At 45.2% G+C, this 27525-nt stretch overlaps 2 protein-coding genes across 3 annotated transcripts in view; one reads left to right on the forward strand and one right to left on the reverse strand.

Annotated features, from left to right (window-relative positions):
* capn9 (calpain 9) overlaps positions 1-19410 on the forward strand; it is a 64338-nt gene extending 44928 nt beyond the window's left edge. For both annotated transcript variants that reach the window (XM_078541773.1, XM_078541770.1), the window contains exons 12-20: positions 3186-3222; positions 4949-5032; positions 7109-7166; positions 7808-7872; positions 8858-8926; positions 9036-9114; positions 15021-15137; positions 17771-17829; positions 19030-19410. In XM_078541773.1, coding sequence (XP_078397899.1) covers positions 3186-3222; positions 4949-5032; positions 7109-7166; positions 7808-7872; positions 8858-8926; positions 9036-9114; positions 15021-15137; positions 17771-17829; positions 19030-19056 — 595 coding nt within the window. In that variant the 3' untranslated portion in view covers positions 19057-19410. The remainder of the gene's footprint in view (positions 1-3185; positions 3223-4948; positions 5033-7108; positions 7167-7807; positions 7873-8857; positions 8927-9035; positions 9115-15020; positions 15138-17770; positions 17830-19029) is intronic.
* Positions 19411-26174: 6764 nt separating this feature from the next.
* The window catches only part of LOC144680608 (katanin p60 ATPase-containing subunit A1-like), a 30696-nt gene continuing 29345 nt past the window's right edge, over positions 26175-27525 (reverse strand). Inside the window, exon 12 of the mRNA XM_078541776.1 lies at positions 26175-26454. Within this exon, the coding sequence (XP_078397902.1) occupies positions 26322-26454 (133 nt within the window). The 3' untranslated portion in view covers positions 26175-26321. The remainder of the gene's footprint in view (positions 26455-27525) is intronic.

Consider the following 27525-nt stretch of genomic DNA (forward strand, 5'->3'; position numbering starts at 1 on the left):
CTACTGACGTGAAACTCACTGGCCTGTAGTTCCCTGGCTTATCTCTACAATCCTTCTTAAATAGCAGAACCACATTAGCTGTTCTCCAGTCCTCTGGCACCTCCCCCGTGGCTAGAGAGGAATTAAAAATTTGGGTCAGAACCCCTGCAATCTCCTCCCTTGCCTCCCTCAGCAGTCTGGGACACAAATCATCCAGACCTGGAGATTTGTCCACTTTTAAGCCTGCCAACACCTCCAATACCTTGTCACTCCCTATATCAATTTGCTCAAGAACTTCGCAGTCTCTCTCCCCAAGTTCGATACCTTCATCCTCATTCTCTTGGGTGAAGACGGATGTGAAGTATTCATTCAACACTCTACCAGTGTCCTCTGGCTCCACCCATAGATTGCCCCCTTGGTCCCTTATGGGCCCTACTCTTTCCCTGGTTATCCTCTTCCCATTGATATACTTATAGAATATCTTGGGATTTTCCTTACTTTTACCAGCCAGAGCTTTCTCATATCCCCTCTTTGCTCTCCTAATTGCTTTCTTAAGCTCCACCCTGCATTTTCTGTACTCCACTAATTCCTCCGCTGACTTGCTCCCCTTGTACCTGCTAAAAGCCTCTATTTTCCTTCTCAACGTAACCTGAATATCTCTGGTCATCCATGGTTCTCTGGGCTTGTTACTCCTTCCTATCACCCTAGAGGGAACATGTTGAACCTGTACCCTCCCCATTTCCTTTTTGAACGCCCTCACTGCTCCTCTGTAGATTTCCCCACAAGTAGCTGTTCCCAGTCTACCTTGGACAGATCCTGTCTTATTTTACTAAAATCCACTCTCCCCCAATCCAAAACATTTTTTTGCAACTTGTCTAATTCTTTGTCCATAACAAGCTTAAATTGTACCATGTTGTAGTCGCTATCACTAAAATGCTCCCCCACCACCACCTCAGCCACCTGTCTGGCTTCATTCCCCAGAATTAGGTTCAGCACTGCGCCGTCCCTTGTTGGACCCTCTACATATTGACCTAAAAAGTTCTCCTGTACACATTTCAAGAAATCCACTCCATCCAAGCCCTTAACACTATGTCTATCCCAATTAATGATGGGAAAGTTGAAATCACCTAATATAATTACCCTATTGTTATTGTTTTTACACACCTCCGCAAATTGTGCACATATTTGCTCCTCAATTTCCCGCTGACTATCTGGGGGTCTATAATAAACACCTAATAATGTGGTTGCCCCTTTTTAATTCTTAAGCGCTACGCACAAAGCTTCATTCGATGCCCCCTCCAAGATATCATCTCTCCTTACTGCAGTTAATGACTCCTTAACTAATAATGCAATGCCTCCTCTTCTTTTACCCCCTCCCCTGCCTCGCCTGAAGATTCTATATCCCGGAATGTTGAGCTGCCAATCCTGCCCCTCCCTCAACCATGTCTCAGTAATGGCTACTATATCACAATTCCATGTGTCAATCCTCACCCTTAACTCATCCGTTTTACCTGTAATACTCCTGGCATTAAGGTTGAGGCCATCCAGCCTTGCCTTACTCCCTTGAAACTTAATGCAGCTGTACTCCCTCTGAATTGATTGTTTTACTGTATTATGATGTGTCCCTATTCTGCTAACGTTCTGTGTCCCCTCCCCCTGCCGAATTAGTTTAAACTCTTCCCAACAGCACTAGCAAACCCGCCCGCAAGGATGTTAGTCCCGCTCTGGTTCAGATGTAGACCGTCCCACTTGTACAGGTCCCACCTTCCCCAGAAACGGTCCCAGTGATCCAGGAACCTAAAACCCTCCCTCCTGCACCAACTCTTAAGCCACATATTCATCTGCGCTATTCTCCAATTTCTGAGCTCGCTAGCACGTGGCACTGGGAGTAATCCAGAGATTACAACACGCGAGGTCTTGCCTTTTAGTCTACTGCCTAACTCCCTGAATTCTTGATGCAAGACCTCATCTCTCTTTCTACTTATGTCATTGATACCAACATGTGCCATGACCTCTGCCTTATCACCCTCCCCATTTAGGATGCCCTGCAGCCGTTCAGTGACATCCCGGGAGGCAACACACCATCCTGGAGTCACGTTGACGGCCACAGTAGTGCCTATCTGTTCCCCTGACTATAGAATCCTCTAGTACTATTGCTCTTCCTCTGTTCCTCCCCTCCTGTACAGACAGGCTGCTTGTGGTGCCAGAAGCTTGGCTCTGTCTGCACTCCCTGGAGGAACCAGCGCCCTCATCAGCCTCCAAAATGGAATATCGATTTGCGAGAGGGACCCCAGGAGACTCCTGAACTACCTGCCTGTTTCTGTTTGACTGCCTGGTGGTCACCCATTCCCTTCCTTCCTCCAGTCCCTACAGGTGCGGTGTGACCACCTCTCTAAACGTGCTATCCATGATGCTCTCAGACTCGCTGATGCTCCACAGTATCCCCAGCCACTGTTCCAGCTCTGAAACCCGAGCTTCTAGGAGCTGCAGCTGGACACACTTCCTGCACACATGCTGGTCCCAGGCACTGCAAATGTTCCCGGCTTCCCACATGGAGCACGAGGAGCACACCATGGCTTTGAGCTCTCCTGCCATGACTTAGCTCTTTAAATTAAACCTTTTAAATCAATTACTCTAGGGCCCTTCTTTCCTGATCCTCGTTACTACAGAATATACAAACTATAAACCACAAAAAGACCTTAAACAATAAGCGATAAAAGTAGTAAATACCTTACCTGACCTTACCCACTACTTACCAGCCATTCCTTTCCCTTGTAGCCTCTACTGCTGCAGCAGGGCAAAACCACTCTCTGAATATTTAAGAAGTTGGATAGCAAAGAAAAAATGCATAGAGCACCTCTTCCCCTATGCACCGAATTCCCACTGTGCACCAAATTGCCAATACCCACACTCACTCTGGCTGTGTCTCAATCAGGATGAGGTCTCTCCCCTGTTCATGTGCAAGCACACTCCAACCCTCCCTCAAATTGTCCATCTATCACCCACCGCCCCCTCCAACCATCACCAACCACGCATCCAATTGTCCCTCCAATCATCACACACCACCCCACTAACTGCCCCCTGCCTCTCCAACCCTCACCAACAACTACAGCCTAGTTTATAGTATCATACTTCTTATGATGTTCGTATGAACAACATAATGCAAAGTGGTTATGCTCTTACTAATATTTATATTTTATTTTCAGTGAATTGGGCGATAAAATTGGTGCAGATCTACCTGAGGTGAGTGTTTTTTAAAAAACTTTTAGCAACTTCAAACTCTGGAGTGAAATGTTCAGTGTCACTTTAGGCAAATGAATGTCACTGATGTTGGTTATCACTTGCACTGATCTGCATTGGACACATCAGTGCTTCCAGTACAGGGTTTTTGCTCCATATGAGGAATTCAGCTCTCTGAGCTGATCTCAGTGGCTAAATTCCAGATTTGCGATCTGAGCCTGAATGGATGGATAGTTCCATGGCTCTGCTGATCTCCATGCCAGGCACTCCCAGCCAGCATAACTCCTTAGCGGAGAGCTCAAATTCATTACACCGACCCTCCTCTCTGCCCTCTCTCCTGCTGCTTTCATCGCTTCTCTGCAGTAGGGTTTATGCGGTCGGTTTCCCACTGCGTTGTGGCTTGTTGGGTGAGGGGCTGCCACACAGCAATGTTTGCGGCAAGTTCCTCCCACGCACTGATGTCAACTTGTTCCCTTTTCTCTGTCCTCCTTGAGATCGAGTGCCACTCTTAAATTGTGAAATGAGGATCTGCTTCAGAAGCTGATTATTTGGCATGCGGATATATGTTGGTACCGATGACTTTAGTGAAGAACAGATAATACCAGTTCTGGTGCCGTTTTTCATTTCTCCTGATTTTCATTTCCAGTATCCCTCAAAGTCAAAATGACCCCAATTCCCCGTATTGTGTGCTGTTTGGAGCGCAGCTTCCTTCATCTGGGTTCCAGACATAGTTGGCGCCGCCTGAACAATAATAGTCCTGAACGGGCCATTGGTACCGTGTGTCCATATCGAACACATCCAGTGTGGGATCAGTAGAGCTGCAGTTAAGCTGCCTTTAATCTGGCCAAAAAAAGCGTGGCTGAATCTTAATCTGAGTCATTGAAATTTTAGGGTACTTGAGTGAATCGCTAATTTGTGGACTGCTCGCGCCCCACCCCATCCTGCAAATTTAGCACATACAGGAACCCTTCATTCAGTCTCCTGCTGGATTGCGATTGACCTTTGGGCTGTATTCATCCACAGCCCCAATTTATTTTACCCACCCCACCCCAACACGTAACTTATCAGGTGGTCAAAATGTTCACTACCGTGGGTTAATCTGGGTCATCTCTCTTCACCTAGTTACAAAATCTAAGATCTCTGTGGGAAAGAAAGAACTTGTATTAATAAAGCACTTTTCATGATCTCGGGGTCCCAATGTGCAGTCAGCGACATGCCTTTTGAAGTGTAGTTGCTGTTGTAATGTAGGAAATGCGGCAGCCAATTTGCACACAGCAAGCTCCCACAAACAGTGATGAGACATTGACCATATAATCTGTTTTACTGCCAGTGGTTGAGGGATAAATATTTGCCCAGGACACCAGGGAGAAGTCTGTTGCTTTCCCTCAAATAATGGCATAGGGAGTTTTTTTTTACACACTGGGCAGACTGGGCCTTAGTTTAACATCTCATTTGCCTCCTACAGTGCAGCATTCCCTTGGTATTGCACTAGAGTGTCTTTGTAGGTTTTTGTACTCAAGTCTCTGGAGTGGGTCCCGTGCCCAAACTTCTGACTCAGAGACAAGAGGGCGTCCTGCTGAGCTACAGCAGATACTTAAATAATAAATATAGTCTTCACGCCCTGGATCACTCTCCGCTGCTCAATTTGTGCAGAAATTACACTGAAACTTTTGAATCAAAAAAAAATGTTTTCCAATGTTGGAGTCTGAAAGGAAACTTGTTTCTGCAGCCGCCAAAACCAACAGCGAACCTCCAGGAGGAAAGTCAAGAGGAAAAGCAGTTCCGCGCCCTGTTCCAACAAATCTCAGGGAAGGTGAGAAGCAGCATTCATTAAATAGTCTCGGAGTAATACAGAGCACAGGGGAAATTCAGGAGTGAGAACACGGGGAGTCAGGAGTGAGAACACAGGGAGTCAGGAGTGAGAACACGGGGAGTCAGGAGTGAGAACACGGGGAGTCAGGAGTGAGAACACGGGGAGTCAGGAGTGAGAACACGGGGAGTCAGGAGTGAGAACACGGGGAGTCAGGAGTGAGAACACGGGGAGTCAGGAGTGAGAACACGGGGAGTCAGGAGTGAGAACACGGGGAGTCAGGAGTGAGAACACGGGGAGTCAGGAGTGAGAACACGGGGAGTCAGGAGTGAGAACACGGGGAGTCAGGAGTGAGAACACGGGGAGTCAGGAGTGAGAACACGGGGAGTCAGGAGTGAGAACACGGGGAGTCAGGAGTGAGAACACGGGGAGTCAGGAGTGAGAACACGGGGAGTCAGGAGTGAGAACACGGGGAGTCAGGAGTGAGAACACGGGGAGTCAGGAGTGAGAACACGGGGAGTCAGGAGTGAGAACACGGGGAGTCAGGAGTGAGAACACGGGGAGTCAGGAGTGAGAACACGGGGAGTCAGGAGTGAGAACACGGGGAGTCAGGAGTGAGAACACGGGGAGTCAGGAGTGAGAACACGGGGAGTCAGGAGTGAGACTGAAGAGGGCATAAGGAGTCTTCAAAGAGAGTTAGATTGGTTGAGTGAATGGGAAAATAATTTGGCAGATAGAGTATGGTGTGGGAAAATGTAAACTTGTCCACTTTAGCAGGAAGAATAGAAAAGCAGCATATTATTTAAATGGAGACAGACTGCAGAGCTCTGAGGTACAGAGGGATCTGGTTGTCCTGGTACATGAATCACAAAAAGTTAGTCTGCAGGTACAGCAAATGATTAGGAAGGCAAATGGAATGTTGTTGTTTATTGCAAGGGGAATCGAGTATAAAAGTATAGATGTTTTGCTGCAGTTGTACAGGGCATTGGTGAGACCACATCAATTTTGGTTTCCTTATTTAGGGAAGGACATAATTGATCTTAGAACTAGTTCAGAGAAGGTACATTCGATTGATTCCTGGGATGAAGGAGTTTTCTTATGGGGAAAAGTTGGTCAGGCTGGGCTTGTATCCATTGGAGTTTAGAAGAATGAGAGGTGATCTTATTGAAAAATAAAAGATCCTGAGGGGACTTGACAGGGTGGATGCTGAGAGATGTTTCCCCTTGTGGGAGAGACTAGAACTAGGAGACATCGCTTACAAATAAGGGGTCTCCCATTTAAGATGGAGATGAGGAGAATTTTTTTCCCTCAGGGGTTTGTTAGTTTGTGGAACTCTCTCCCCCAGAGAGCAGTGGAGGCTGGGTCACTGAATATTTTTAAGACAGAGGTAGGTAGATTCTTGACTAACAAGGAAATCAAAGGCTACCGGGGGAAGGCAGGAAAGTGGTGATGAGGCCACAATCAGATCACCCGTGATCTTATTGAACGGCAGAGCAGGCTCGAGGGGCTGAATGTTCATATGTTCACAGGGGGGAGTCAGGAGTGAGAACATGAGATTCAGGAGTGAGGCTGGCCCATCAGAGGTCACTGCTCCTTTTTGGAAGTGGTGATCAACTTGGCCCTGGCCCCACAAATCATTCACAATCCTGGAATCTGGGACAGCACCTGAGGCCTTGAGTCACAGCAGGTGGGGGATGGTCTCCCTCCGTACTTACAATCTTGGGAGTGGCGTTCCCAGGAATATCCTACGTGTGGATTTCAAGGGATCTGCTCGGAGAACACCTACAGTTGGAAAGGTATTCAATGGTTTTGTCTATTCCCTTTCATTTTACTTCCTAACGTTTATGTCTGGATCGTGGCTGTGGTCTTTTGTTGATATGTTAATAGGGTTAGATGAAGAAGGGTGGGAGTAAGGAGGAGCGGATTATAATTGTTAGCATAGAGCAGACGGGCTGAATGGCCTGTATGTGTGTTGAAATATTCTATATAATAAAATGAATCAATAATCCTTTTGAAGATGCACTGTTGTGACATAATGTCCAATGACTTAATGTTATCCTTCGCACTCCTCTCTTTCAGGATATGGAAATCAATGCTTATGAGCTGCAGGATATTTTAAGTACCGTCTTCTCTAAACGTGAGTTCGCCACCTACAGTATTGGCTAATGGGAGTTCCTCTTGTTTGTGTGGAAGTTTAATGCTGCATTGGGGTCTATTTTAGGAGGGTACTGGTCCTGCACCTGTTTCCTGTGGTGAAAGTGCCTATCTCCCCCACTAACCCCCACCCCCCCACCCCCCACCCCCACCCCCTTCCTGATTTTGAGGCCATGGCCACGGATAAATTGACAGGCGAGCTTCATGGAGCCAAACAGTCCTCCCAGGGCAGGCTTCAGGATCAGGCCAGTGTGGTCAGAGCTGGGTAGGTTGCAGGGGTGAGTGAGGGCTGTAATCACAGCGGCTACGTGTGTTGAGGCAGGGAGGAGGTCCCAAATTATTTGTGTGGAACTTCAACAGGGAACTCCTGTTCCTTTGGGGGTCTACAAAAATATTTCAAGTCTTATCTTGTGGTGGGTTTCTTAGGTTCCATCACCCGTGGGGTGCAGGATCTGACCAGCTCCTGCCTAGAATGGCAAAGCTGGGTCACATATACCCTATAGGAGGGAGTTGTAGTTGATGGATTCTGTGTGTTAAGGGGCTGCCTCTGCAGGAGCTGAGTGTCACCCACCTGCAGAGGGGAGTAGGTATTCAATTCATCATTTACCTTTCTTTGTTTTACAGAACAGGAAATGACACCTGACGGTTTTGACATTGAGACGTGTCGCAGTATTGTGTCTCTCTACAATGTATCCTGTGATTTATTTCCTTCTACATACCTGGTCAACATTTACTGATCTGCAAAGCGCAAGCATCAAATTAATATTTCTTATTAAATTAGGGCTCATTTATTTAAAAACCTTAAAAGGCAATTATCTGAAAATTCTGTATCCAAACATATGGAAATATTCTAAACACACACGAAATACTGTAGATGTAATGTTTAGAAATATTCTAAACACGCACCAAATACTGTAGATGTAATGTTTAGAAATATTCTAAACACACACCAAATACTATAGATGTACTGTTTAGAAATATTCTAAACACACGCCAAATACTGTAGATGTAATGTTTAAAAATATTCTAAACACACACTAAATACTGTAGATGTAATGTTTAAAAATATTCTAAACACGAAATACTGTAGATGTAATGTTTAGAGACAAACTAAATACATGCAGTACATACTGTACGTTTAATGTGGAGACAGCACCTCTGGAAGTGTGGCATTTGCTTAGTACTGTACACGAGTATAAGCTTGGATTTGTGTTCAGATCTCTGGAGGGGGACTTGAAGTCACAATCTTCTGTCTCGGAGGCAAGACAGTGGCCACCCATCAATGCTCCCGATGACCAAAACCAATCGTTTTGAACCTCGAGGATGCACTGCCCCCATCAAATGTATAACTATCATCCAAATATCAGAGTATTCACCCACAAATACCAGGTAAATAGTATACTGAGCGTAGAGAGTATGGCAGTTTGCTGCAGCTTCTCAAAATGCGTGTGAACAAGTTTATTTTCCATTGGGAATATTTGACATTTCTAAATGCCTTTAATGTAGAAAATGTTCCACAGGCTGGGCAGGGAAACCAGACTCCAATCAGATTTTTTGTTCTTTGCTTGTTAATGACCAACTGAGAGAGAGAGAGAGAGAGAGAGAGAGACGCGTCAGCAGAAAAAGTGTAAAGAAATACAAAATCGAGAGTTATTCCTTGACTGCTCCTCACAGAGAGACAATGCTGCAGGACTTGGGATTGACGAATTTAAGATCTTCTGGAATCGAATGAGACAGTGGAAGGTAAAGGAAACAGTAATGGAAACATTGGTGTCAGGCTGTAGCCATTACCTGTTTCCATCTGTTTAATCCATCAGGTCTCATTTTGCTACCCAATTCCCTCTATTTGCAGAGCGCTTTCTTGAGTTGCAACCATGACAAATCAGGGACCATGTCAGCTCACGAGCTCCGAATTGCCGTCAAGAACTCAGGTAATGGAACTGGGACAAACACAGGGGACACGCATGTCAAAAAGAAAAATGAGAGAAAGAAGTTGCATTTATATTGCAGCTTTCACAACTCAGGATGTCCCAAAACACTTTACAGCCAAGGAGGTATTGTATAGCATTTTGAAGGAAATGCAGCAATCACTTTATGCACAGCAAGCTCCCACAAACAGCAATATGATAATGACCAAATCATCTGTTTTATTAACGTTGACTGGGGGATAAGTATTGGTCAGGCCACCAGGAATAACTCCCCTAGCTCCTCCTCAAAATAGTGCCGTGGGATCTTTTACATCCACCTGAGGGGGCAGATGGGGCCTCAGTTTAACACCTGTTTTGAAAGATTGTACAGTACCTTCAGCAGTGCAGCTCTCCCTCAATGCTGCACTGGAGTTTCAGCCTTGATTATGTGCTTATAACTCTGGAGTGGGACTCTGGACATGTTATGTCTTCTGGTTTCCACAAGTTTGAAATAAACACACTCAAAAGTGCTGGATATCAAGTGTATTTCTTACATTCCTCCATGTGGCTGGTAGACTGATACATTGTTAGTTGACACATGATTACAGTGCGGCAGTAAAATATGACACCCTAGAAGTACATTCTCATAACAATTGGTTCCTATTTCCTTCTGATTAATATAACTATATAACAGAGCACCTGACCTTTTGACTTGGTGACAGGAATGCTACAGACGTAGCTAATACCATCTGCAGGGATGGTATGTTTCAGATGTTTGTTGGAGTTGATGTTCCCTGTTATGAAATACAATGTGCAGGTTGAGTAATTAAAGAGATCAGGGCTTGAAACAAAAACACAAGGATTGGACTCAATCCTGTACTAGTCAGTTTGGCACAGTGGAATTTGGAGAAATGATCCCCCCAGCGTTACTGGCATCTGGGGAATAGATCCCAGCATTACTGGGATCTGGAGTAGTGATCCCAGTATAACTGGGATTTAGAGAAGTGATTCCAGGGGGAGAATTTTCCCTGTATTGGGTGGGGAGTGCTGGTGCGGGCGCAGTCCCGACTGCCGCTGGCGATCGGGACCGCGCCGCCATTTTGCGCAGGCAAGCCAATTAAGGCCCGTCCAGCGTGTTTGGCGACTCCCGGGTACGGTGGGAGTGGGCGGGCACGGGCGGAACGGCAATCGCCGCCGGGTCCAATGGCGACCAGGCGGCCTGTTTAAAGGCCAAGCTGCAGCCGCACCAAGGCTGCTGTACATGGCCAGAGGTTGGGGCCAAGGGAGATCGAGGCTGGCCATGCAGGAGGGTAGGGTGGCTGGTCACTGCGCATCTTGGTTTTCTGATGAGTGCCTTGCTGCCCTCCTCGAGGAGGTGCAGCACAGCGGGATGTGCTTGTCCTTGAGGATGGAAGGAGGAGGTCCCCCCACTTGACCAAGCGTGCGTGGGAGGAGGTAGCGGACACCGTGAGTTCCTGCGATACGGTGCGGCGCTCATGGACCCAGTGCCACAAGCGCTTCAATGACCTGCTGTACATGGGAAGGGTGAGTAACATGTTGGCATCATTCACTTCACCCATCATGTAACCTTCTCCCCCGCTGGTGCCCCACCCATGTCTGAGGGGCCTGAGTGCAATGAGTTAGTGACGGCATGTGTCCTCAGCTGGGTGTCCCAGCAGATATTCCCTATGCGTTCAGCAGGCGCACTGGTCAAACTCCAAGACATGTGGGAGCCAGGGTGATGATGGTGTGAGGGGATCTTCAAGGTCCTGTGGCACAGATGGATCTGCTGCCCTCTGCGCTCATTGTGCCTCCTGCAACAGCCGGTACAACCGTGTGTTCCCAACTGTGATGAAGGCAGCATGTGGGCAGGGTGGGGCAGTGGGGGAAAGGACCAGACATAGTCGGGTGAGTGCCAGCCACCAGCAGGGAAGATGCACTGCAGACCTGCAGTGGCCAACTGGGCTTGGGGTGGGCCGGCCACCAGGAGATTGACGGTACAAGTATCGCTTATCAATGCTATTTTTTCATTTGCAGGAGAAGAATTCCCATAACAGCGCCGAGTGGCCGAGGACTGGCGGTGGGCCAGCCCAGGTATTAATGCTCAGCCGCTATGAGCGGGTGGCCCTCGACCTGGAGAGGCGGCACATGCCCAGGTCCACTGGAGCCTGAGAGGTTGGGGTTCCATGGGCAGGTATGTATGGCCAGCACTCATGTCACCAGTAGTCTCCCAACATCCATGCCATTGCTGATTGTTCAGTGAGTGATGTTACCAACATGGCTTGCCCAGTGCGTGTGGAATGATGAGCGCATGATAATCCGGGGGACAGGCACGTTGTCCGCTGTCGAACTGATCGAATTTCCTTACTCTTCCTTTCAGCATCATTGGCACACGGCCGGGAGCAGGAGCAGCAAGGGCTCCCTTTGACACCTGAGGGCCATGAAGTTGCACCATCAGAAACATCACACCATCTCTGCCAGGCAGATACCAGCACAGATACTGGCACCTCGGTGGGCATCATATCTTCGGCTAGTGTCCCGGGGCACAGCGGTGAGGGCACTTCACGGTCGCTGGAGGAGCTGGCGGAGACAGAGATTGTCGATGGCGCCTGCAGCTGGAGGACTGAAGGGGACCAGCCACATGCTCAGTCCGTGGCTGATGATGAGCCTCTGGAGTTGTCGGCGATGCAGCCATGTGCTCACGTGTGGCCAGGAACATCTGGTGGAGATACATGAGGCTGTGCTTGGCTTGGCGTCAGTGGTGGAGGAGTCTACGCGTGCCGTGGCCAATGTATTGAGCATCATGGCTGAGTGCCAAGCTTCCTCCACGGAGAGTGTGGCAACTCTCATTAAGAGGCAGCTCCAGGGATAGGTTCAGGTGTTCCTGGGGTTGCACTCGGACCTGCAATCCCTCATAGGGGCATTGACCTTGCCTGGTCAGTGCCCGTGTGGGCAGTGGTTTGGCCACCAGGTATCCCACCTCGGTGCCCATCTGTCTACGGTGAGCAGGGAGGGCCGAACGGACCTCATGTCAGCGGAGCAGCTGCCTGTCATCTCTGCTGGCGCCTCTCAGGATGCTCTGGATGAGGGCAGCAGCTCCTCTGCCCCTCTGCCAGTGACCGCGGTACCCAATGAGGCTGCAACGACTGGGGAGATGCCAGCTGGTCTGGGCGGGTCCATCGCAGGCTCAACGGGCCAGAGGACGCCCGCCAAGGTCATCGAGGCCAACAGGACATCAGAGAGAGCATGCTGTCTCAGACACCAGTGCCAGCGAGGGGGCACCACAAAGACGTAGCACCTGCAAACGAAAGATGAAGGCACACCCCGGGTTCATTTCTGGTGCTTTTCTGTTGCACCCCTCCCCGCACAAGAGTTGATTAGACCTTCGTGTGCAACACATTTTGATTTCTGTAATTTGACGAGACTTTGGTCACAAAATTAAATTAATGTTGTCTCAAAAGGCTGTGGGTTCCTCTTTATTTGGAACGGTGCATGGATTCCTGAGATTGGATAAATGATTTGTGTGTCTTTCAGATTTATTCACTGTGCCCATCGCCAATCCTCCTATCCAGGCAGATGAGGTCTCCAGGATGGAGGCTACATGCCAGGCTTGTATTGGAGATCCATAAGTGCTGTGCTAGCTAAAAGTTCCTTGGGTTAGAACGTCCCGGATGTCCCTGCCTCCCTGGAGCATGCCCAGGTCAGCCTGTGCCCCCTCATCATTTCCCTGTGCGTGCTCATCCTCGGACTCACTGCTGGACTCATCCTGCTCAGCTGCAGCCACTCCGTCTACATCTTCATCGTCCACAGAGTCCCCACCTTTGCAGAGCTAGACTGTGGAGAGTGCAGCATGCAACCGCTATCCGGGACACACGATCTGGGGGGTACTGGAGTGCGCCCCCTGAGCGATCCAGGCATTGGAAGCGCATCTTGAGAAGACCGATGGCGCTCTCCACCACAGCCCTTGTGGTGCCATGGCTCCTATTGTACCGCTGCTCAGGTTCTGTTCTTGGATGGCGGAGAGGCGTCATGAGCTACCTTCTGAGGGGTTAGCCCTTGTCACCCAGCAGCCATCCATCCAGCCGGGCTGGAGCACTGAAGAGCTCCGGCACCTTGGAGTATCTGAGAATGTAGGTGTTGTGGGAGCTGGGTACCTTGCACAGACTTGTAGAATCAGCATCCTGTGGTCACACACTATCTGCACGTTCATGGAGTGGAAGCCCTTCCTGTTGACAAAGGCACCGGGCTCACCTGCTGGCACCTTGATGGCCACATGTGTACAGTCTATTGCACCCTGGACATGGGGGAAGCCAGCAATGGCCACAAAGCCTCTGGCTCGCTGTGTCTGACTGGCCTGGTCCCAGCGGAAGCGCCTGAACAGAGCGTCTGTAACCTGCTTGACACAAGTGTGGACAGCTGATTGGGAGACACCACAAAGATCACCCACCGAGCCCTGGAAAAAGCCAGGGGCATAGAAGTTGAGGGCAGCTGTGACCTTTAGAGAGACGGGCATGGGGTGTCCACCCACACAGTTAGCTGAGATCCCTGGACCAATCATCTGACAGATAGTGTTGACTGTCTCCCTTTGAGAGACGGAGCCTCCTTCAGCACTGCACCTCAGACATATTGAGGTAGGTGGTTTGCGCTCTGTATACCCTGGTAGCAGGTTGGTGGCATCTTCTGTGGCCCCTTCCACCTTGGACTACCTCATGGCCCTGCACCCCTTGTGCCTGCGCCTGTCCTCCCAAAGGTGGCTCCCCCAGAGGCTGAATGTGCACTCCCGGCCTCCTCCTCATTCTAGCCCTCCCTTCCTCCTCAGATGTTGCCTCCAATGGAGAGATCACCTCCCATTCCCAGGCTCAGAGAGGCTTGCTGAAACCTACAGGCCCCAAAACAAATCCTCACTGAAAAGTGCTGACCTGAAGGTAATGGGTGCAGTCCAAGCAGTCGCTATGCATTTGAGATGTCTCCATCTCACACACGTAACTTTCAATAACTTCTGAGCACTAACGTTAAATGTCTGGATTTGCAAAAGCAATGATCCCTCTTTCCGGCCCATGGATGAAGATCATTAAAGTTTCGGATAGCCGCCTGCCTGTTGTGCCCATGTGATGAGCCAAATATCACATGGACGCCTTAAAATCCAGGACAATTGGAGCCATAACTACCTTAATTGGCCCGGTAATGACTGGCGGCTGCGCAATGGACATAGTCACACGCCTGCCCAACGAAATATCGCGATGGTGCGCGGTGATGTCGGGATGCGTGCCCGATGTCACCGCGTGTCATTTTACGCATTGGTGAGCGGGTACCGCCCCCGCACGCCGACGGAAAAATTCTGCCCCAGGTTATTGGGACCTGGAGTAGTGATCCCAGAATAACTGGCATCTGGGGAATAGACCCCAGCATTACTGGGATCTGGAGTAGTGATCCCAGCATAATTGGGATTTGGAGAAGTGATTCCAGATTACTAGGGCCTGGACTAGTGACCCCAGAACCAGTGGGAGCTGGTAAAGTGATTCCAGCATTACTGGGCTCCAGGTCAGTGTCTTAACAGAAAACTTAACCCTCTAAGCACTGATAAAAATCCCAGAATCATTAGGACATAATAATTCAGATACTCTAAATACAGCATTTAAGAAAGGAGGTTCAGGAGGACCAATAAGTGTAAAACAACATGGTCGCAGCCACAGAGGATGCACAAAGGAGACTTCGATTAGCTATGTTGTGCCTTCAGTGAGAGTGTAATGAAAAACTTGGGGTGAGCGCACAGCAGGGGTAAGTGGGTGCAAGATCCTTGTTTCCTGGCTTCTGTCCAACTCCCTTTTTTGCCTAGTGCACTGGAGTGAACTTCCAGCTGCCAGATATCTCAATGGTTTGATTTCCAATTAAACTCTGAAAGTAATCAAAGTGTAATTGTTGATCTCCAGGTTTTCAGCTCAACAACCAGTTACTGCAGCTGTTGGTCCTCCGATACATGGACCCGTACCTACAAATTGATTTTGATAACTTTGTCCGTTGTATGGTTCGATTGGAGACTTCGTTCAGTGAGTATTAACTAGTTAACTATCAGAATAGATACTTACCATCTCTCGCTGACCAGGACAGCCTCCTGATTTTTCAATGGAAATACTTGCATTTATATAGCACCTTTCATGACCCCTGGACATCCCAAGGCACTTTACAGCCAATTAATTACCTTCAGAAGCATGAGCACTGTGGTAATGTGGGAAACACGGCAGCTAATCTGAGCACAGCAAGCTTCCACAAACAGCAATGTGATAATGATCAGATAATCGGTATTTTTTAACTGAAGTCGGTTATTGGCTGGTGATAAATAACAGCCCCTGACAGAAAATTAAAGATTTAATTTTTTTTTCTCTCAGGCAAGGCCATCATTTATTGCCCATCCTTAATTGCCCTTGAGAAGTTGGTGGTGAGCCAACTTCTTGAATCACTGCAGTCCATGTGATGTAGGTTTAGTGCTGTTCGGGAGAGGCTTCCTGGTTTGTGAGTGACGGTGAAGGCCACGACTTTATTCCAATTATCTCTTAACCAGCCTCCTACCTTGCACCCTCCATAAATCTCAGGTCTTCCAAAACTCTATTGCCCCTATCCTAACTTGCACTAAGTAACACTCATCCATCACACCCTGTGCCCAGTGACCTACACCAATTCCCGGTCTGGTAATAGCTTGATTTTTAAAATTCCCATCCTTGTGTTACAAATCCCTCCATTGCCTCAGTGCTCACTATTTCTCCAACCGCATAGTCCTCCAAGATCTCTGCATTCCTCCAATTCTGGCCTCTTGAGCATCGCCCATTTCCATCACTCCACCATTGGCGACGGTGTCTTCAGCTGCCTAGGCTCTAAACTCTGGAATTATTTCCCTAAACCACTCCATTTCTCCCTCTTCCTTTGAGTCACTCCTTAAAATATACCTATTTAACCAAGCTTTTGGTTATCTGCCCTTATGTGGCTCGGTGTCAAATTTTGATGAAATTGGTGAAGTGCCCTAGGATGTTTTACTAAGGTTGAGGACTTGCTTAGATTGCTGGAGGTGCTAAAGTCCTCTTGAAACAGCAATCTGCTGCCACCTTGTGGTGATTTTGTTGGTGCAGGCTGGAAGCTTGCTGCAAAGTCCTGCCAACTGAAGCTGAGAAGCATTGCCACTGTCAAGGAATACCCAGTCATACCTTTAAAACCATAGACCCTCTCTCCTTGTACCTCATTCTTTTTCACAAGAATCAGTCCTGTTCCATCTCTCTGCACTTTCTTCATTACAAATACATCAAGGCCTTGGAGAGAGAGATGTACCTGAGTTTTTTACTCATATACAGGATGTGGGCGTCGCTGGCTAGGCTAACATTTATTGCCCATCCCTAATTGCCCTTGAGAAGGCGGTGGTGAGCTGCCTTCTTGAACCACTGGAGTCTATTTGGTGTAGGTACACCCACAGTGCTGTTAGGGGAGGGAGTTCCAGGATTTTGATCCAGCGACAGTGAAGAAATGGCGATATATTTCCAAGTCAGGATGGTGAGTGGCTTGCAAGGGAACTTGCAGGTGGTGATGTACCCATGTGTCTGCTGCCCTTGTCTTTCTAGATGGTAGCAGTCATGGTATGAAGGACTTCAGTTATGTGAAGAGGCTAGATCTCCTTATAGTGGGGAAGGTTAAGGAGAAATTTAATAGAAGTATTCTAAAATTGTGAGGGGTCTTGATAGAGTGAATAAGGAGAAATTGTTTCCATTAGCATATGGATTGGTAACCAGAGGATTCAGATTTAAGATGATAGGCAAAAAAACCAGAGGGGCAATGGGGATTCTTTCTTACAGCGAGTTTTGATCTGGAATACCTGCCTGAGAGGGTGATGCAAGCAGATTCAATAGTAACTTTCAAAAGAATATTGGATAAGCTTGAAGAGAAAATATTTGCTATGGGAAAGAGCAGGAGTAGTGGGACTAATTGGATAGCTCTTTCAAAGAGCCAACACAGGAATAATGGACCAAATAACTTCCTTCTATGCTATGCTGATTGCATGTCTGTTTATATTTACCTAGCACTGGTTTGAAGCATTTCTTAACACAGCTGCTGTAACTAATAGTTCAAGAAAATTAAAAAAATAATAGGACAGCAGTAATTGGGAGTTTGAGTATTGAGGGGTCTTTGATTAATGGGAGACTTTGAGTAATGGGGATCATTATTAATTGGGAGTTCAACTAACTGGGAAGAATGTTGGACCAATGCAGAAATACAGGCAGGTTCTGGTCAGGTCATGTAATTTGGGTGTACTCTATCCATACTGTGTCCAGTACAGGTGGAGTGCAATCAATCCCATCAGGCCTCTTTCTGTCTTCTTCACTGTTCTGTGCTCCACAGAAGTGAAGAGGCCCAAGCTCTGATTCCATTTAAACCAGCAGGATGATCCCAGGTTATGGCTCTGCAAAGGGACCAGGCCTGTGCTGTGGGTCAGGCATTTACAAACCAAAAGTTCATCCCAGGGAGCAAATAAGCTTATTTTACTGACCTATCAAATCAACTATTTGCAGCTCTCTTTCATTAAACTGAAAGACAACATTCTCACACCTTTATTAATAAATCATTGAGATGATAGTAGTTAAATAATTGAGTAGTGTGATATGTCCAGCAGTATTCATTCTGGAATTTATTTTAAAAACAGGGTTGTTCAAGTCATTTGACACCCGGCAGACTGGTGAGGTGACATTGGACTTGATGCAGGTAAGAAATTGTGCTTCAATCAACGCTTTTTAGAACTTAACTCTGGGATGGGCACTTCCAGCTGTTTAGTGAAGAGCCTTATACCCAGTCACACCCACCTATACCAGGGCCAGTGTCCCTAGACACTGAACCAGTATCAAACCATTTGCAGGTAAATGGGAACAGAAACCACAAAAAAAAAAATGTCCAAAAATCCTTAGGCTTAAAATCCCAGGGTGAATGTTGGAATATACTTGACCATGACATCACCAAGTGGCAACAGGAGAAGTCATTTTATTTATGTGAGTAGCAGATTCCAACAAACTCTTATCTCCCAACTGCAGAGTTTATTCCCATTCAGATACTTTGTCCCCTGAAATCAATTTTACAATACAATTTTTAAAATTCTATTATATTCGCACATCTCAGTTGCTCTCCTGCTTTTAAGCGATTAAGATTGGTTTAACGATTTATCCAAAAGACAGGACTCTCAACAGTGAAGCACACCCCCAGTACCACACCAAAGAGTCAGCCTAGACTTTGTACTTAAGTCTCTGGAGTGGTTCTTGAACCCACAATCTCCTGCCTCAGAGGTGACAGCCTACATGTTGCCATCTGGCCTGGGATCACACTGTCGTGGGCAATGACACCATTTTCAATTACAGCTATGAGAGAGGTTGTACAAAGCTAGTTTTTAGGTTGCTGGTTTCTTAAAATTTTTTTTCAAGACCACTACTGATCATCCTGTGGCTGGGAAAGGAAACAGCCAATCTCGCTGGGTGTTTGAAGACCACTGACCAAGTTTAATTCTGTCACCACTTCACTTTCTCCCTCCCGTGGTATTGCTCGAGGCAGGACCTTCCTTTCCAGTCACCCTGCACCTCAACCAACAGCAGGATCCCACTGTATGGGGAATTGTGCTTTGGGACATCGCACTTTATTGCTCTGCTGCACAGGACCTCGTAAATGATACTTTCTATTTCCATAACATGTACCCAGTCAGTTCCCTGCACCTGTGTTCATCAGTGCCCTGCTCTTGTGCCCAGTCAGTGCACTGCCCTTGTACCCACCATCCTCCCCTTCTACCCACTCAAAGTCCTCTCCTTATCATCTGGCTTTTCCTAACTATGTTAGTTTGAGCTGCTGATATTTTACATGTTGGATACAGAAATCAGGACCTATTTCATTCTGTTTAACTCATGTTCTGTATTTTTTAAACAGTGGCTCTACATGACCATGAACATTTGAAGATGGAACTGGAGATCCTCACACTTCAGAGCATTTTGTCATTTGAAAGATCTTGATTTCAGCATTAACAGGGGTACTATATGTTACAGAATGAGGCCTTATTTGTTCACTTTGTATTGTACTTTAGTATATCTGCTTGTCCTTGCTGGAGGTGTTTTGGAGAACATTCCTGTTATTGACACTGTTGCTTTAGGGATATTATCTGCTCTGCTATTCCTCCATTCTGAGACCAATGTTTGCAGACATTCCACATGTATTATGTGTTCTAAGACTCGAGCAGTCCATAGCATAATTGTGACCTCCTCATGAGATAAGAAAAGACAGGTCATTAAATCCCATCCTCTAGTACCTAAACTTTCCCATCTGTTATATTAAGTCTTTCATTGAAGCCCATCTATCTAGTACATTAATTGTTCCATTTTGATCCTTCTAGTACTTTCATCAAAACTCATCCCTCTGGTATATTAACTTTCCCCTCAAACTCCAAGGCTCTGGTATATGAACTCTCTCATTGTACCCATCCCTCTAGAACATTAGTTGTCCCATTGAAGCCCACCTCTTTTAAGGCTGTGGAATACACTTCCAGGGTTAGTGGTTAAGGTAGAAATTGCCTATATTCAAGATTATATTGGACAGGCGGGTGAAGGAAAAGTGGATAAAGGGAATGGGCACTGGTTGGGTAAGTATGATTAGAGCTGTTTGCTTAGGTGGAGGATAAACACCAATGCAGAGTGGTTGGGCCAAATGCCTGTTTCTTTTCTGTATTGTACTTTCCCATTCAGGTCCATCCCTTTTGTAGTCTTCTCCCATTGAAAGACACCCATCTAGTACCTTAACTCAACAATTAAAGGCTGTCCTACAAGTCTATTAACTCCCCCACTGAAATCCATCCCTCAGGTACATTAATTCACCTATTATGGCATCTTGTTTGATAACCCCAACCTTTTAGCCTTTGTACCTTACTCAGTTATTTCTCCCATTTTTCAATCTAGCTATGAACATGGGTCATTTAGTAGGCATGGAGGGCACAAAATTCTTGAACTTCATTCAAGAGAACTTTTTTAGCCAGCACATAAGCCCAACAAGAGGGGGTGCAATTCTAGATTTAGTCTTAGGAAACGAAGCTGGGCAAGTGAATGAAGTAACATTGAGTGACCATTTTAGAGTAAGTGACCAAAAAAAAAGTTAGATTTAGCATAATTATGGAAAATGATAAAGATAGGAGTAAAAGTTCTAAATTGGGGAAAATTAGGTTTTACGAAACTGAGAGGTGATCTGGCAAAAATGGACTGGTTACAGCTACTTGAAAAAGGAAATCAGTGACAGACCAGTGGGAGGCATTCAAAAGTGAGATTCTACGGGCAGTGTAGACATGTCCCTACAAAGAAAAAGGGTGGTACTGCCGAATCTAGAGCCCCCTGGTTATCCAGAAGCATACAAGGTAAGATAAAGCAGAAAAATAAAACTTATGACAGTCACAAAAATGTAATACTGTAGAAAGCCTAGAGGAGTATAAAAAATACAGAGGTGAAGTAAAAATGGAAATTAGGAAAGCAAAGAGAGGATATGAAAAAATATTGACAGGTAAAATCAGAAAAACCCAAAAATGTTTGACCAGTACATGAAGAGCAAGAGAATAACTAAAGAAAAGGTAGGGCCTATCAGAGATGTACATGGTAACTTGAGGGTTGATGCTGAAGATGTGGGCAGGGTTCTTAATGGGTACTTTGTCTCTGTCTTCACTAAGGAGAGGGATGATGCAGATATTCTACTTAGAGTGTGGAATATTAGATAGTGAGCATAGTGAGAGAGGATGTACTGAAGAGACACATCCTTGAAGGTGGATAAGTCACCAGGGCTGGATGGATTGCTTCCTAGGCTGTCAGGGAGGCAATAGTGGATGCTCTGAGGATCATTTTCCAATCCTCACTAGATATAGGCAAGGTACCAGAGGACTGGAGGTCTGTGAACATTGTACCACTATTTAAAAAGGGTGCAAGGGATAGGTCAGAAAATTATAGGCTGGTCAGTCTGACTTCGATGGTGGGCAAATTATTGGAATCAATTCTGAGGGTCAGGATAAACTGTCACTTAGAAAGGAACAAATTAATCAGGGATAGTCAGCATGGTTTTGTTCGGGGAAGATTGTGTCTTTAAATAACATGGAGGATCGATGAGGGCAGTGCAGTGGATGTTGTCTACATTTTATTTTAGCAAAGCATTTGACAAGGTCCCACATGGCAGACTGGTCAGAAAAGTAAAAACCCATGGGATACAGGGGAACGTGGTGAGTTGGATTCAAAATTGGTTCAGCGACAGGAAACAAAGTGGTTTTGCGAATGGAAAACGGTTTCCAGTGGTGTTCCACTGTGCTCGGTGTTGGGTCCCTTGCTTTTTGTTTTCTATATTAATGATTTGGACTTAAGTATGGATGGCATGATTTGGAAATTTGCAGATGACAAAAATTGGCCATGTAGCTGATAGTGAAAAGGATAGCTGTTGTCTCCAGAATGATATCAATGGTTTGGTTGAGTGGGCAGAAAAGTGGCAGGTGGAATTCAATCCAGAGAAGTGTGAGGTAACGCATTTGGGAAAGCAAACAAAGCTAGGGAATACACAATAAATGGGAGGATATTGGAGGGGGAGGTGGTGGTAGAGGAAGTGAGAGATCTTATGTCCACAGGTCCCTGAAGGTGGCAGGACAGGTGGACAAGGTGGTAAAGAAAGCATATGGAATGCTTTCCTTTACTGGATGAAGTATTCAATGCAAAAGCAGGGATGTAACAATGGAACTGTATAAAACACTGGTTAGACCATAGCTGGGATTTTGTGTACAGTTCTGGTCGCCACATTACACAAACATTCACTCCCTCCACCACCAATGCACAGTAGCAGCAGTGTACACCACCTACAAGATGCATTGCAGGAATTCACCAAGGCTCCTTAGACAGCACCTTCCAAACCCACGATCACTACTATCTTGAAGGACAAGGACAGCAGATAGATGGGAACGCCACAACCTGGAAGATGCCCTCTAAGTCACTCATCATTCTGACTTGGAAATATATCGCCGTTCCTTCACTGTCGCTGGGTCAAAATCCTGGAACTCCCTTCCTAACAAGCACTGTAGGTGTACCTAAACCACATGGACTGCAGCAGTTCAAGGCGGCAGCTCACCACCACCTTTTCAAGGACAACTAGGGATGGGCAATAATTGCTCTGGAAAGGGTACAGAGGAGCTTTACAAGAATGTTGTCAGGGCTTGAAAATTGCAGCTATGAGCAAAGATTGTATAGGAAGAGGCTGCAGGGTGATGTGATTAGGGTGTACAAGATTATGAGGGGCCTAGATAGACAGGCATACCCTGTTTCCCCTAGTGGAGAGGTCAGTTACCAGGAGGCACAGGTTTAAGATGATTGGTAGAAGGATTAGAGGGGACATAAGAAAAACTTCTTCACCCAGAGTTCACTGCCTGGTTTGATGGTGGAGGCAGAAACCCTCAATTCATTTGAAAGGTACCTGGATCAGCACCTAAAGTGCTGTAACCTGCAAGGTTATGGACTGGGTGCTGGAAGGTGGGATTAGAGTGGGCAGCTAGTTTTTTATTTATTTTTTTCTTGGCTGGCACAGACACGATGGTCTGAATGGCCTCTTTCTGTGCCTTAACTTTTTTTGTGGTTCTATTTTATCACTAATTGTTTACCAACCAAAAGCCAAGATAATCTTGTTGAAAGAAGAAACCATCCATGAAGTGGTTGAGGTGACTAACATAGATGCATTTAAGGGGAAGCTAGATAAGTACATGAAAGGAAGAGAGAATATATTGATATAGTTAAATGAAGTAGGGTGCGAGGAGGTCCATAAACAGCAGTGTGTAGCATTCAATACTTGTTAAACCAAGTGGCCTGTATCTGGGTAATTCTATATAATTTTGTCATTTGAGGGATTTTTAATTTAAAGAATTTAGTCTTTCCGTGGCAAATTTGGTTTGGCATCTTAATCTAGTTTTCTAGGTTGAGAATCACAGTGTAACTGTTAGGATAGGTGTATATAATAGGTACATGTAGAACATGTTCAAGGACAGTGTTGATGCTGTACAATGTCTTAACATTCACTGGACATACTATTTGGTTTCTGTTTAATCGACCTCAGTTTTTTGTGAAGGTACAGTACAGATCTCATGTCCTGTAACATCTCTGTACGTCACTGAATTCATCGCACTTATTGCCAGTTTATGCTCTGTCACAGAAACTCACTGAACAAAATGAAACATTACAGTATTTTTTTTAAAAGATGAAAGCTGGTCCCACCATCTTATGTTACTGGAGAGGAAATTTCCATCAGGAGAACTATGATGTTCCTTAAACCATTCGATGAGTTCCAGTTTCTCACATTTCCTAATGCAGTGTTTGCTTCATTGTTTTGCTACAAGATGTTACTGAATTGCCAGTCAAATCCAATAAAAATTCAACTCTCATTCACCCAAAGATGTGAAAGAGCTACCATGTCATTTTTAACATTCGGTTTGGATTCTGCTCTGCATTTTATATTGTTTAAACCAACTTTATACTGATGAAGTGGAGATAATGGAAATAAAATGGCTATCTACAGTCAGTACCGTGTCTGTTTCCTGCCTCTACGTTGTCTGCATTTCAATTATTTCCTGATCAAGGGCTCCTACGCCGTTTTCTCAATTTTTTGCTGGGGGCGGGGGGGGGGGAGGAATGCGAAATGAGGGGCCATAAATACAAGATAGTCATTATTAAAAATATAGAATTCAAGGGGACCTTCTTTACCCAGTGCGTTGAGAATGTGGAATAAAATTTGAAAATGCTGGAGATATTCAGCAGGTCTGGCAGGATCTGTAGAGAAAAATAGTTAAATGTTCCAGTTCTGAAAGGTTTTGAGCAAGTGAAGGGGAGGAGGGTGGTTAAAAGAACGAAAGGGATGTTATGTGATATGGTGGAAGATGGGAAAGATTAAATGACATAAGGTTGGTGTAAGGCTAGAGGATAATGGAAAAAGTAAAGAAACAAAGCATATGTCTGAAGGAGGCATAAATGGCAGATCCCGAATAACCGCCATCTGAAAGGAAAGGAAATAAGAGAAACAAGAGGAAAAAAAAGGGAATCAAAATGGGGCGGGGTAATGATCTAAACTTGTTGAACTCATTGATGAGTCTAGAAGGATGTTCAGTGCCCAGTTGAAAGATGGGATGCTGTTCCTCAAGATTGTGATGAGTTCATTGGAACACTGCAGAGGAGTGGGAGCAAGGTGGATAATTAAGATATCAACAAAAAACTACTGCGGATGCTGGAAATCCAAAACAAAAACAGAATTACCTGGAAAAACTCAGCAGGTCTGGCAGCATCGGCGGAGAAGAAAAGAGTTGACGTTTCGAGTCCTCATTACCCTGAAGGTCATGCTGAAGGGTCATGAGGACTCGAAACGTCAACTCTTTTCTTCTCCGCCGATGCTGCCAGACCCGCTGAGTTTTTCCAGGTAATTCTGTTTTTGTTTTTAATTAAGATATCAGGTGACCAGAAATTTGGGGTTATGTTTGTGGACTGAACAGAGATGTTCTGCAAAGCAGTCATCCAGTATGCATTTGGTCTCTCCAGTGTAGAAGAGACCACATTGTGAGCAGCGATTACAGTAAACTAAATTGAAAATACAAGCAAATTGCGGTTTCTCCTGGAAGGAGTGTTTGGAGAATATTAAACTTGCCAGTACATTGAATGGTTGGAGAAAATAGCATAGATGCATTTAAGGAGAAACTGGATGAGCATATGATAAAGGAATAGAAGGATATGGTGATAGAGTGGTTTGAAGAGAGGAGGAATGAGACTCATATGAGGCAGAAACAATGGCATAGACCAGCTGGGCTAAATGGCCTGTTTCTGTGCTGAATGTTCCATCTAACTCTGTGTGATCTCTCCTTTCCACCACAGATTTGGTGCTGCATACAGTCTATGCGCTGTCGCAGTATGACTGGCTGGGTTTTCCAAGCTGCCTTCTTCAAAACAGTGTCCAACATTAGATGTGATTCCGCGATTGGACAACATTTGCTAAATAATCCTCAGTGTGCTAAGAATTACACCAGCAACCAGTTTAAGATTGTAAGTCGGGTTCGCAGTGTGATGCACGTCTATGTGCTGGAAGCTACATATATTAATACACAGAGCCCTGTTCTTTGTACATAGAAAGAATATGTACACACATTGCACCTATTTCAAACAAACAAAATAAGTGACATTCCTCAGGATGACGCCTTGACCAGAGTCAAGATGCCTGGTTTAAATTTCAAAAAAAATGCTTGACGGTTAACTGCCAGTCATCATCAACTAGTGCATTCTCATCGCCAATGACTCTACCAATCAGAATCCACCTGCCAATCAATCAGCACTCTATTCTCGTACAGGATGAATTTGGTGTCTCCCTTGGATGTGTATTCCTGCGGAATGTCCTGATGAGTGCAAGACAAAAAACTTTGACAAAACAATCTCTTTTTTAGCAATACTAAAGTCGAAAGTCCATTACCACTCTTTATGGAAAAGTTGACACCTTAGCCCACCAAAAGACCCAAAATAAATCTCACATTATTTAGATTGGTTGCCAGCAGGTTGCATTTTTTATTGGATCTTCTAGACTGTCATTTGTCTCCTGGAGCCTCTAAACATATTGCTCTGATTCAGTCGACAGGTTCCCTTTGGTTTTGTTGGGGCTATGTGACTTCTTTTGGAATTTTTTACTTTGATTGCCCAGTATGTTTCTTAATTGTTTTAACAGTAATGTATTTGTGGGCACCAGTTTTGATGGCATCATCACTTTCAAGCAGTATCAGCAGTTATAGCATAAAAGGATTAATTATTAAAAAAAACCTGAGATCTTCAAATGCAAAACTAAACGCACATCAAAAATGTTTGCAGCAGTGTCCTTTTATTGAAGGCAGTTCCTTACATTAAAACATATTGGCAGAGTTGAAGTACAGATACTTAATTTTGTATAAAATCTATAATAAAAATACTGTACTCACTTTGGAGCATATCTCAATTTATTTTCATTAGAGGGGGAAATGGAAAATTATTGATGATTCAAGTGCTGAGAGTTTGAATTTCTAACTGCTGGAGACATAATGGTGATTGGCAAATCAACAATTTATTGCAATGGACAGTCAAATACTGGATAAAGGTGATTGATTTTAAAACAGATTTTTTAAAATATCTGATGTCCATTCTTTCAGTTTACGCTTGGTTTACATGCCACTAGGATTCTCCATCTTTCCCTTTATAGGCTTGGTATAAAAATGGGTGATCTCTAATCCAAAATTCCATTTTGTAATCATCTGGCACAATCAGTTTTGTATAATTTAAAATCATCCTCAATTCAGTTTTTGACCAGTAAAAAAAAACGAATAAGAACATATATTAACTTTGGGCTCTGGTTAGTCATACCATTTGCCCTAGTGAAAAAGTAACTAATAGTTCCTTCAAAGCAAATATCTGCCTCATTAACTAAGGCAGCTCCGGAGTGTACTTCCAGGGTTTTTTTTTGCCAAACCGAGAGTGGAGATTAATGAAAAGGCAAAAGGACATTCTTCCCATTTCCACATACAATGACACGTATACCAAAGACAGGATTCTACGAACATAAACTTCAGGTCAGTTTGAAGTACAGACATGGAGGGTCAGACATTCATTCTCAGTAAACTACAGGAATTCACAAACCCAGTAAGTGGCCAATGCACAGTGCACTAAGTTCAAACATTTCCTGAAAGGATGCAGGACTACTCAGGAACAAGACAAAGAGACACATGCACTAAACCACAAAAATTACTCATCTTGAAGTGATTTAGCTACCCAAGTTAATTTAATTCCTTTGTCCCACCTGTGCACACAAACTAACAGAAGAAACAAGAATTGGTGGACCAAACTATCAGCATTACTAGAGAAAATTAAGGTAAAAAAGAACAAGAACATTATATTTCAATGGAATTAAGTGACAATTGTGGAAATCCATGGATGAAGTTTTGCTGTTTGGCAATATTAGCCTTCAAAATGGAGGTCAAAAAGTTGGATCACTCTCATATCAGAGTACAATACAGGCGAACTATATGCTACCCATGCCTAATGAGGTAGTGGCAACACCTTGGCACACTGGTCCTCAACCTGGGAGTAGGTTTGGTGTCAATTTAAGCTTTCTCTGCACCCAGAAGAATTATTCATGTTTAACTGTTCTTGCAGACAAAATAATTTTCTGCAGGATGACAGACCTGGTAAGCCCTTGTGCTAATCCTGGAGTAGTAGTGATACAACAATTTAAAAGCTACAAGAACAAATGGTGGGATGCCTTTCACAGTGAAGTATTTGACTGGCTTTAAAACCAGGGGCTAGTATCAACTCACTGTTGCATGGATTTACAACCTTTTAATTTAATGAAAAGAATGGGTAGAGCAGATTGCTGATTTGC

This window comes from Cetorhinus maximus, chromosome 5, assembly GCF_964194155.1.
Source record: "Cetorhinus maximus chromosome 5, sCetMax3.hap1.1, whole genome shotgun sequence".
Lineage (NCBI taxonomy): Eukaryota > Metazoa > Chordata > Chondrichthyes > Lamniformes > Cetorhinidae > Cetorhinus > Cetorhinus maximus.